At 44.8% G+C, this 12,921-nt stretch overlaps 1 protein-coding gene across 1 annotated transcript in view; it reads left to right on the plus strand.

Annotated features, from left to right (window-relative positions):
- LOC307090006 (glutamate receptor ionotropic, delta-1-like) overlaps positions 1-12,921 on the plus strand; it is a gene marked incomplete at both ends in the record, with an annotated part of 387,185 nt that overhangs the window by 324,323 nt on the left and 49,941 nt on the right. Inside the window, 3 exons of the mRNA XM_079756527.1 lie at positions 3,977-4,153; positions 8,419-8,580; positions 11,606-11,725. Coding sequence (XP_079612653.1) covers positions 3,977-4,153; positions 8,419-8,580; positions 11,606-11,725 — 459 coding nt within the window. The remainder of the gene's footprint in view (positions 1-3,976; positions 4,154-8,418; positions 8,581-11,605; positions 11,726-12,921) is intronic.

Raw genomic sequence — 12,921 nt, forward strand, 5'->3', positions numbered from 1 at the left:
CATCCATCCATCCATCGATTCATCCTCATGTACTTTGTGCTGGAGCCCATCACAGCAGGGGATCACACACACACACACACACACACACACACACACACACACACACACACACACACACACACACACACACACACACACACAAAACCATTGAAACGCATCGGCAATCGCAGAGCTCCCATCCGTGTGTCTTAAAGTGGAGGAAGGCGACCAAAGCACTGGGCACTAGGGAGAGAGAAACTCACTGGAACACAAGAAGGACGGGGGGAGGGGGAACTTAATCTAAAATCAATCCCGGGGCCCTGTGAATGGGAGGGGCTCTGACCGCCACCCTTGGGCCCCCCTGGGGCCCGCTGGCTCTCTGGACTGTTCCTTTGAGCTGCTTGGCCTCCAGGCTGGGATAAATTATACCCCCTCTCCTACCTTTGCTTCTTTATTTCACATCCAGCCCCCTTTTCTGTCCCCATCCACTCTTTTCCTCCCTGACATATTTCTGCACATCCTTTCTCCCCTTCCTCATTTTAACGCTTTTGCTCCGTCCCTCTCTTTCATTCCGTCCGTCTCATTCCCTTCCTTGCAGTCTGTCTTCACCCAACTCCCTCTGTTCATATCTCCCTGTCTCCCTTCGCCGTTACCTCACCTCCTCTCTATCTCTCCCGTCTAACCCCCCTCTCTCTCCCCCAGGCCAGATATAATCCATTGCTCTAAACCTCTCTCTCTCTCTCTCTCTCTCTCTCTCTCTCTCTCAACGGTTTTACAATGCCAATATCCCCGTTTTATGCCCGCCTTTTGCCCGGCACGGTCTGCGCGTTTACACTGACCGAGGTAATACGCCAGCCTGATTCCTCACCCCAATTTACCCTCTCGGACCCTACACATATTGGCGGTTTCATTTTGAAGTAAATGCGAGTAGACGGGGTTCCAGGGGCGGGACTTCGGTAGAAATGATGCTGCATTGTCTAGACAGAGAATACGCAGCGATATCAACATGGGTAGTTCTAACTGGAGAGACGGTGAAATCTGGGAGATGCTGACACTCATAGGAGGGAAGGGGATGCAATCGCATTCAACACAGACGGGGAAAGATGTTGCGAAATACGAGAAAGTACAAGAGGAGCTTTATTTAGGAGGCTTTTGTCGGGATAAAAAACAAGTGGTCAGCAAAAAGAAGAATATGTTCGCGTTTTTGCACTTGTAAATAGTTAATCGCGTTTGTACCCTACACTCAGATGTCTACTCATTCTTGCGTGCGAGTCTCTTGAATCATGAAAAAATAAAAACAATCAAAGCATGCACATTTTTCTAAAGAGCTCTACGTTTCGTGCGTAGCCCCGCCTCCTCCAGTGAACCAGAAAAGCCGGCTCCTTGAAGAAGGGTGATTTTACCTCCTCGGTTTCACACAGGCAAGACAGGGAAATTGAAGGGCGAGCCAAGCCGCGACCGAACCGGCTTGGCAGTGTAAAAATGCCTTCGCTCTCTCTCCTTTGCCTGGCTATGCCCATATGTGCCTTGTCCAGTTCCCCCCGATGTGCTTACCTCCCTGGTGGTTGAATGGCCCATCCTTCAGACAAGATGGGGCTTGATAAAACTTCTGGATGTAGGCTTGGGGAACACAAAGAACCACCACCGCCATTTATTCTTCACACTTTAAAAGATTAATTCGGAGTTGGGGAGATGCAGGGTTAGATAAGGAGAGGGGAGCAATCCAGGTTGAAAACGAAGGAGGGAGACATGGAGGGGTAGATAAAGATAAAGAGAGAAATGAGATAGAGAGATAGAGAAAGATTGGGGAAGAAGCAAGCCATTTTGAGAGGGAGTGGTGGAGGAAGAAAAGAGAGCAAGGGAAGAAAAGCAGCAAGGGGAGTAACTCAGAGAGAGAGAGACAGAGAGACAGAGAGAGAGAGAGACAGAGAGAGAGAGAGAGAGAGAGAGACAGAGAGAGAGAGAGACAGAGAGAGAGAGAGAGAGAGAGAGAGACAATGCAAATGGCCACCATAGTGTCAATAAAGAACGCTGAACCTCTACAGAGGAGAATAAATCCTGAGCAGAGGTGAGGAGGTACAACAAGGACAAGAGATGAGTTGAGATGTAGTGACAGGCAACGTCGAGACAGGGGGAGAGGAGCATTTTTATAAAAGATATATGAACGTGTATAAAAGATACATGAACATGCACACCCATGAACAGATTGTCAAGTCGGGTTTATTGATGTAGCTCTTTGTCATAGTTATTTGGTCTAGGGAGTTTCACAGGACCACATCTTAGATTCAATATTTTAGGGACCCCCCCCACCAAAGCCCAGTCTTAACTGTGCTCGGTGGGGAGAAGTTGAGGGAAAGAGGAGCAGTGCCTACGGGAGTAAAGGAGATATTCGATAAAGGGAAGTAGACCGTAGAGAAAATACACAAGGGCAATATGTATGAAAGTAGTACAACTTAAATACCCAACGTTTAGTTCACTCTGTAAAAAAAACGAAACTCTGTTCTACATGTTATTTACGTACATTGTAGTAAACCACTGCATTCCTGGCTGTGAAGAAAACTCCAAGAGCCATATCATCACAGAGACACTTTAAAAGCATCCAATTTATCCATCCAGTTTTCTACTGCTAGAATTTATAATAAGTTAACATCAAAGCTTTGAGCGCGCATAATATCCCATAAACCACTTAAGATAACCTTGCTTATGAAATACACCAGTAAATCATGGTTTCTACTCTCTTTTTTTATTCATTTAAGCCAATTGTGGGATTCTTATGAATCCTCCAATTCCTGTGTGGGTTTGTCGCCGTTGTGCGGTTGATCTGAATGCTTTTTGACTCGTCTGTCATATTCCAGTTTCACTCACTTCACTTTAAAATTGCTTCCTTCTGAACGCATCTTCTGCAGCCATTCTATGTTCGGTTGATAAGTGCGAGGAAATTATCTGAACTCTGATTGGTCTCGTCTACCTCTCAGAATATGGTGTTTTGCTGATGTCCTCAGCTCAAAGGTCTGATGGATTGCTTCTATTGGAGAATTGGTTTTTCAACCGGGAATGTTTCCCAAGAAATGATGTATTACAGTATATATGCAAAAAAAATTGGGAATTTGCAAATATACATTGCTTAAAATGTCAATGCTTTTTGTTGCTGTTGTTGGGATTAAAGTCATAGGCCAAACGCAGGAAAATCATCCTTTTGACTCTTTACAAGAAATGTACCGCTAAGCAAAGAGACCAGCATGCCTAGATGTTGTACAGTCTACCCATTTGTTATTAGGTGAATGCTATACTATTCCAAAGCTTTCTTATGTAATAATGTTATTCATGTCTACTCCTGGGGTGAACCGGCCATCAGGGTATAATTTGCTACTAGGAAATAATAGTTACGTTTTTCAGGAACCGAGGAATTAGCGATGGATTCCTATCCATCGCTTTCAAACATTCTCCACAGCAGCTTGTAGGGAATCGCAATTTAAATTGTTGACATGTTTCATTCATATTTGTATGTCAGATTATTTTTTAAATATAGGATTACTGTAAATCCATGCTGGTGTAAACATTACTTGACATTCTCCCGCAATGTTTCACATAGTGTGTGCGCTTTGCTGCATCAATTGCTTGGTTTAGCACTTATCCAATCCTAAAAAGCATTTTGATCCCTAGATTATAAAAAATGCCAGGTTTGAAAATGAGTGTTTGCTCAGTAGCCTCATGGCGCTACTACAACAGATTGATACAGCAACACAGCGGTGGATTATGGCCTTCTCACTGGTCTGATACATTCAACGCTGGTCTCATACGAGCTCTGTTTCAGCTCTGTTCTTCATTGATATGCACAAATTATTATTGCTATTACCTCTCATCACCCATTATCCTTTTTTCCTTATTGGATTCTTTGTGTTAAGGGCAAATTAAAGTATTTCACTGCCACTAATCACTAATGCATGCCGGGCATTACTGTAAATTTGTCAACATTTTGTTCACCCCATTCTCACAGGAGATCAGCGACACGGAGATCCTGGAGCTAACCCACAGTGCGCTGGGGCGCATGACGGTGGCCAGGCAGATCTTCCCCGTGGTGAAAGACAGCCCTCTGCACTGCATCCGCCACAACAACCACCGCATCTCCTCCCTGCTCTGCGACCCGCAGGAGGAATACCTGCAGAACCTCGAGGTACACCTCCGCCCGCACCACCTGACCCCGTCTGGGGCTGCAGGACCCCGACACATGCTGAACGAGTGGTTGTGACCGCGTAACACCTTAAATCGCAAGTGTATGCGTCGGTGTGTGTGTTTGTGTGTGTGTGTGTGTGTGTGGGCGCGTGTGTCTTGGTGTATGTGAGTGTTTGTGTGCGCGTGTGTCTGCGTGTGGTTGTGTGTGTGTCCGTGTGCTCTTGTGTCAAACCAATGGTAGGTTCAACTAAGGAGAGTTTGAATAATGAAAGCTTGGTGCGGCTGGGTTTGAGGACAAGATGAGCTAAAGATTTTGGTGGCGCGACGTCCACACGGGAGGCTCTGTGTTTCGGGCCTGGGGATCACAGGAGACGTTCGGAGGATGCTGGGTAATCAGGGATCAACATTTGCAGTTCAATAATCAGTTCCTACTCCTTTAACACAAGCTCCTATAGACAACAGGTCCATGTTCTGTTTTCCTCATGTGCAAAGTTCATTTCTTCAACCAAAAACAGGGATTCAAAGACAAACAAATGTGGTTGGCCGCCCACCCCTCATCCCTAACTCTGCTGTGAGAGGACGCTGGAGACTGGGGAGAGACTGTCACTCTTCATGTGGGTTTGGCTTGATTAGCGGGTAAACTAGAATTTATCCTCTATGGCCTCCCCTCAGCTTCACTCAGGTACTGAAGCCTCTCCCCAGACAATGGGCAGGGCATTAGTGACCTGGCAATCTCTTCTGAGTAATCACTGATTCTAAGAATCCTCCACCGTATCCAACCAGCGACTGATGAATCACACATTTGATCTGGTTATATTTCTAATTACATTTCTATTTACTTACATTCTCGTTACGTCTTCATTTAAATGACATGCTAATAACAATTAACAGTTTGATTTCCAGTTCAATTTCCAGTTAGTTCCAGCTCTATCTCTATATAAGGTCCAGTAGGTTACCTTACTACTTGCAGTCACATCCCACACTGATGTGTTCCCGCTGACCCGCTGCTCAGAGCGAGGGCTCTAACGGGAGGACCTGTAGGGCTGTGGTGGCCGCGTGCCAGGGTTTGATCACATCCCATTTGGTTTCATTGACATCTTGGCCTCCAGGTGATAGATACCCTCTGCCCTCCAAACCGTTCCTCTCCCTGCTCCAATGCTTTTGAACCAACTGCCACAACCTTCCTCCCTGCTCTCTTTAATTCTCTCTCTCTCTCTCTCTCTCTCTCTCTCTCTCTCTCTCTCTCTCTCTCTCTCTCTCTCTCTCTCTCTCTCTCTCTCTCTCTGCCATTAGGTTAAAACTAAGTTAAGGCTAAATAGTAAGACTATAATTTACACTAGCTCTTTGTGTCATTTGAAGGCCACATTTTTTATAAAGTAACAGTAATATATTTTCGAGGTTCTTCAATCAATAACAGGCTGTGTTAATGTCTACTTGATAATTTCTTAACTCTTTCTTTCTTGCATTCACACTCGATAAGCATTCTGGTTTCCCCTCCTCACCTTAATTTTCACCTTCTTGCTCCATGATTCATGACCTTTGAATTTTTTATCTTTTTCTTCTCCGCCTCACATCTCTCTCTCTCTCTCTCTCTCTCTCTCTCTCTCTCTCTCTCTCTCTCTCTCTCTCAATAATGCATGGGGAACAGTGTGAATCACCCCGTGATGACAGACTCCCATACGCTGGCTGACAGTTACTGTCAGTTTAATAAAGTTTTATTGTTCAAAAGACGGGCAGACTCCAGGGAATGGAAGCTGGCAAACTGTCAAGGTCTAACTCAGGTTCCTCATGTTTGAGGACATTTCGGAAGAAGATAAACACCCAAATTGAATTGTAAGTGATTGTTGATGCCTGTCAATATTAAATCTCACCCACTACCGCTGATGCTGCGTTTATAAGAAATAAATGAAAAAAACGCTGTAAGTTCATTGGTACTGTGGCAGAAGAAAAACACGGTTCTCCTCTCCTTATCACTCTCACTCTCTCTTTTTAGTGTGGTTGCAAAGCAAGCCCAAATATTGTTATCACGTGTCTTATTCTTTATTATTCTCCTCCCTATTTTTTGTAAATATCTACTCTTTTTGGGGCGTAAATACCAAAACCCTTCCAAAATAATTATCAATGCCCAGCTTAGCATCTCCCCAAATAGACGCGTGTCTGAGTATGCAGACCCAATTCAGTCACCATACTCCTCAGTACTGCCACCTTATGGGATTACTTTAGTCATTACAGTTTGACCTTTTTAATGGAAGTCAATGTGGAAGAAACGCTGACTTCAACCGTTCCAAAGGGGTAAAACTCAGGGGTGTCAAAGTTGGTTATACGTATAGAAACCGCGCTGAAAGATCCCATATCATGTTTTATTAGGCTTAATAATTGCATTTTGGGGTACTACTAGAACAGTTTACATGCCTGTATGTTAGAAATACTCCTTAATATTCTGACAGTGTTCATTTCTGCAAAACCCTCCGCCCTCCTCCCGAGTAGCTCAGTCTGCTGTGATTGGTCAGCACGCCCACTCTGTTGTGATTGGTTGATCGCTATAAACGTGTGTCGGGGGATTCACAACCCGAGAAGTTGTAAACAATGCGGGTAGCAAGGAGGCGGGACTTCTGCACTTCAGCCCCGCCCACTGCACAGTCTGACGCCACACTGTTACGGGAGTAAAGTTTGAGCACAAACGAGCTGTTTCACACACTTATTGAGAGGGCGTTCTCGGTGGGCGCAAATATCCCCCCTGACCTCAGACTTAGATTTTTCTAGCTTAACAGACTTAAAACATGTATACATACATCATATAAAAGTCTAATGCAAAGGGAGAAATCGAAAAAGCATTATATCACCCCTTTAAGCAGGTCTCCGAAAAGCGAAGTACCTCTTCGGCAACAGGGGGCGCCATAACTCACGATCGATCAAATAGATTCAGACCAATTGTTCGATCAGCGCAGGGACTTCAAACTCGGCGTGCTAGCCCTGTAGTCGCGGCGGCATTAGAATGTCAGCATGCTCGTGACATGCTAATGTCGAGCACAACACGAGTTGGCACGACCACACACATTTTCTTCGGAAAATGCACATGTGGCGACATGTCAAGTCGCCTCATGTCAGGTCATCTGTACTTCTCCCCTCTAAAGTCCTTGTATCTCATCTCCTCCTCTGTATTAATATCATGTGTTGTCCTCTCTCCTCTTCTCCTGTCCCCCCCATCCTCCCTGATTCCTCCCCGTCATTGTGTTAATGCATATCTGTGTGTGTGTGCGTGTGTGTGTGTGTGTGTGTGTGTATGTGTGTGTGTGTGTGTCTGTGTCTGTGTCTGTGTGTGTGCGTTGCCATTGTTTATGCTGCAACCCTAATCCTCAGGTTACAACTGACACTGCGTCCGATCTGGTCAAACAAACCCTGCTAGCAAACACACGCTAGTGGCAGTTAGACACGCTATTGGGAATCTCTCCTTTTACAATGTTCGCTCGGGTTGTACCAAAGTATGAAATGTATACATTTTTAACATCAACTAGCTTGATGTTACTATGTTGTCTAACTAAAGATAGAACACAAATGTGTAGATCAATCGGTATACCATATAATTATTGTTAGAATTTGATGCTAAGATATCCTCTTCCAAGAATCCATAATCACCTCGACAGCAAACGTTCAACCACTTATGAACGCATTAAATTATGTAAACGATCAAGGTCATATGGTATTGTTTAAACGTTGAGTTCAAATGTCTTCCACAAATTGTCCATCGTCACATCGACGGAAAACATTGAACCAACTGTACCGCTCAATACTCGAATGGGATGATAGCCAGACTCATCTGCATTGCCTCTCTATTGAAATGCTGAAGTATGTTAAACAGGATCCATCCTCAGCCTACATCCAGCTCCCTCTTTACACTGAAACTTTACACTTTACTACACGTCATTACTTATTAGAACTTATTACCACTGTTTCAGTTTAGTTTATTATTACTTGTGTTATTCAATTATTTTTTTATTATTATGATTTATCATTGTGATCTATTGAGGCTGCTACTTATTTTTACGTATTTTTACGTATTTTCACGTATTTTTATTTTTACTTATCTTTATTTGCTTTATCTTGTTTTGTTGCTGCTAAGTGGCTGGTGGGGAACGGAGCACATTGTACAAGTACACAACAGTACAATCATTGTACTGCTGTGTACTTGTACAATAAGATTTTAGTAATGAAATAATTTGTAACAAAAGTAATTGTGATAGTGATTCTCTGGCCTCCCTGCTCCAGGTGTCCAACCTCTACCTGTACGACAGCGTGCTGATGCTGGCCAACGCCTTCTACAGGAAGTTGGAGGACAGGAAGTGGCACAGCATGGCCAGCCTCAACTGCATCAGGAAGTCCACCAAGCCCTGGAACGGAGGCTGGTCCATGCTGGAGACCATCCAGAAGGTAAGGCCCTCGTGACAACCTTTCACTAATGATTATCTGGATTCTACCTGAGTCACTTTTAAGGAGCTACCTGCTGGGGCTATTAGAGCATCTTGTTGGAGGAGGCACAACAGATATAATGATGGGGACAATCGGGTACAAACCCAGAAACTTTGGTTGAAGAGACGACTACCGTAACAACAGACAGTCCTGCCACTTGAAACAACCAACAAATTCATTCAAAAAGGAAACTCAAGCCTTTTCCATGTAGATCAGGTTTAGGTCATATGATATATGAACCGTAGTGCAGAACAGTGTAGTGGTGAGGGTTTTCCACTCCGAGAGATAGCTCCAGGTTTCGGTGCTAGTAACAGCTAATTTAGGTTTCTTAGAGCAAGATGCCCAGAAGCCCTCCCTGCACCCTAGTGACATGCATCTGAGATCAGTGCAAGGTCTTTTGGGATAAAAGTGTCTGCTAAATGACAAATCAATGGCAAAAATCCATAGGAACCCCACTCATGCATACAGGTCACGTGTTAAACAAAGCGATTAATGACTTATGAACTTAGTCTTCAATACCAGGCTGGTTATCTTACTACATGGGAGGGTGTCCTTGTTAATCGCAGTGCTGCTTAATGTACACACTCTGCATCTAAATTCAGATCCCTGTAAAGATAGCCCTGGCACAGGGACACACACACTCTTTTAGAAAACCATTAGTTATAAAGAAGACTCCCTGCTGAGGTTAATAATCAATACGTAAGTTATTTTCAAATGTTATATCAATTATATCACCTCCCCCTTCCTTTGATTAACTATACCAAGCAGCGGTCTGTGACAGAGCTGTCCTGTTGATCGTTCCATCATGCGTCTTTGTGAGCATTCCCACTTGGGATGCTACAAGAGGGGAGGTAGCGCCATTAGAAATGGCTTAGTGACTAAACCAACTCACACCTGGTGGCAACATTTGGGCTCCTGTGTGTCGAAATAAATAGTTTATGAACCCAATGCCCCTCTGAAGGAGGCATTGAAGGATGGGCTTGGCGCAGCGGGACCACCACTGTGATTAAGAGCTGATTGGAACCAGGTGAGGGAGATTAATAACCCCTGGTGGGCGCTTCCCTTCTGCCACATCCAAACACTTACATTATGCTAATTCGCTGTGGATCTTTTACACCTCTGTTTTAAATTCCTATTAAAAGACAAGCAAATATTGTTTTGATGAACGATTATCAAAACTTTTCGAATACCTGAACAATTGTTTTTTTCTGAATGATTATAACGGTGGGCTTTCCCTCAGGGTCGCAGACAAAACTATAGTTGTGCATAATGGTGGGAGCTCAGCATGTTTCCTCCAAAGAGAGCTGGTGAACGTTGGTTTTAGCGCTGGTAGGGAAACGGCAGTTGGTTACTGCCTGTAATTGCGACCAGCTCTGTGGCAACTCGTCTACCTCTCCTAACGTCTCTTACACAAACCACACCTGTTCCATCAGTTGACGTTTTGGTAATAAGCAAGTCATTTAATAAAGCGGTCGCACCTCCTAAGCCACTTTTAATGAACGATCGTTGTTATTTGTCGAGAACCCCACAGTTCTCCCGAAGCTGCTCCTGTTCTCGTACCGCTGTTCCGGCAGACTGTGTCCTCTTGTGGAGCTGAGCCTCTTATTCTTCTGCTATTTTTATCTTTGGTGGACAGAAGATACCACCGCTCGGCAACATGGTGTATGCTTTTATTTTGAAAACATGCTTTCTGCTGGATGTTGATGTTAGGACATAAACTTCACACAAGATGAGATGATTGTACTCCCAAAGGATAAGTTAGGTTAGGCGTGGTTTAGCGAGGTCAAGTTAGGCAAGGTTTAGTTAGGTTAAGTTATCTGAAACCATAAAGGCTTGGATCAGGTCAATAGGCTTGTATCAAAGAGTTGCAACATCAGCTCATTAAAGTATAATTAAACCTCTGTTTCAGCTCAAATCTCAACGCTGCCATTAAACATTTTTCGAAAGGGGGGCTGAGAATTCTTGGAAGGAGGTGGGAGGTGTTATCCCCATGGTTACGGGCTCGCGCCAACGCATTTTTCACTAGTATGCATGGCTAAGGTTGGGTGTTATAATGAGCCATGTTCTGAGGTGAAATGTCCCAAACTACATGCAGTTATAATGGTCGTCTGAGCAGTTGAACCCTCTTTGACACGGCCAGCGCCTTTGACCCCCAGACGGAAATCGGGACACCGTGCCACGAACATAACCTCTCTGGCTCCGCCTCACTTCCTGGAGACTCATTTGAGCAACAGTGGCAAAAATTGCATCGACTGCTTCAAGATCAAAGAAGTCAAACGCGTTTAAAGCCCCCCAATTTCTTTTTGTGTTAATTATGGGTCTGTAGGCACGCCCAGCCCCTTAATGAGCGTCATAAAACCCCCTGTGTTTCCGCACACCTGTGGCCACACACCGTAGTGATACAGACATTTGGAACGTGCCACGGGATGCAGCTCCAACCCGGCTCCAATTAGAGGCTGGAGGCCAACAGCAGCGACTAATTCCTGACGGAAACGCCGGCCGTAACTCGATCACCGCTAGCAACCATCTGTCATCGCTGGGGCCCTTTTTCCACATCTTCCCATCATTCATCCGGAGGTCTGGCCATTCTCATAGCACCTTGTTTACCAAAGGCTGCGTGACTCCACAGCGAGCGCCTCTCGAAGCCAAAGGGCCTATCTGTTCAATTCCACCGTGGGGGAAATTGGAGCCATCTCCACGGCGACGTGTCACTGTGATCTGTGTTCCAAAGCCGCCGGCAGACCAGGTTGTGTTTCACGTCACGAGTGATGACACGCCTGCACATCGCTGTTCCCTGTTTGCTCGGATTCTGCTTACCTGGGTGAGAGATTGGAGCGTGGGGAGAACGTCCTCCCAGGAGGGACAAAGCACAACCATTGATTTATGAATTGTGTTGAATACAATCAGCACTGAGTGCAGTGTTCTGCAGCACACAGCAGCAGCCTTATCTTTTTATACTCACTTACCTCTCTCTCTCTCTCTGCAGGGTAATATAACAGGACTGACCGGGTTGATGGACTTCAAAGACAGCGGCTCCAACTCTCATGTCCAGTTTGAGATCTTGGGATCCAGCTTCAGCGAGTCCTTTGGCAAGGATGTCAAGAGGGTGAGTGTGTATCTGTGCAAGTGTGGGTCTGGGTGCTTATGTGTGTGAGAAGGAGTGAGGTTGAGAATATAAATGTGTGTGTGTGTGTCTGTGCCGTGGTGTGTGTGTGTGTGTGTCTGTGTGTGTGTGTGTGTCTGTGCGTACGGGGTAGCCTATGCATACATTTCTGCTTACCTGTGTGTTTTGCATATTTCTGTAACTCTGCCTCCCTCCTCCTGAACGTGTTGTACCTCTCCACTGGCCCAGGTTGTAAGACTCCTTAAAGATACTGGTCCCCACCTCTGAATATCTTCCACGTGTTTACTGAGATGTCTTTAGCTTAGTGGGAAGAAAATGCAAAGAAAATATGGTTATCGTTTGACTATACAGGACATCCCAAACATTACTACTAACTTATGCGTATCCCATGCACACACACACACACACACACACACACACACACACACGCACACACACACACAGACACACACAGTTTGACATTTTTGTTACAGTCTATACTTCAAAATTGTTTGTCACAAGGACACCAGGATGAAGTTTTGAACTCGACTTGGCGTGAAGGACATCCCACTGCGGTGAACTCCCACATTGGGATTGGGTTATGCAAGCTGTAGCTTGCCTAAAGCGTGCTTCCGTTGGCTGTCCTCTGGGGCCGCCCGCGCGGTGATGTTGTTGTTATGCCGACGGAGATGTTTGTCACTGTGTGTTGTCGTGGTGTCGTCCACACCGAGAGATAGCAGTGCCGTTGGGTTTCTTCGGGGGTTAAGCGGCTTCGGCTATTGTTACCGAGTGTTTGAAGAATCTACTGGAAGGATATGTGTTTCATATTAGGTAATGGGGTATGAGCATAATGGATTTGTCTAATTGCACGAAAGTTTGACATGGAAATAAATCTTTATCTTGTTGGGCGAATAGATGATTTTATTTAAATATTGACAGTAGCTTTGATATTGCTAACAAATGCTTCATTCATTAAAGAATCAATTAGGTCATGCGTGTGTTGATTACAGCGAAAGATTGCTTCTTAACTATATCGGTGGTGATAGTGATTGTATCAGTATAGATTAAAGCTTATGATAATCGGGAAGGAATCCACTAGCTAATCTTAGAAAAACATTTTGAATCACTAATAAAAGCCACAAGAGCAATCAGCCTTTCCTCGAATCTCCCATCAAAGCGCTTATTCCCCTTCACGTGCA

This window comes from Pollachius pollachius (genome assembly GCF_949987615.1).
Source record: "Pollachius pollachius genome assembly, chromosome: 19".
In the NCBI taxonomy this organism is placed as follows: domain Eukaryota; kingdom Metazoa; phylum Chordata; class Actinopteri; order Gadiformes; family Gadidae; genus Pollachius; species Pollachius pollachius.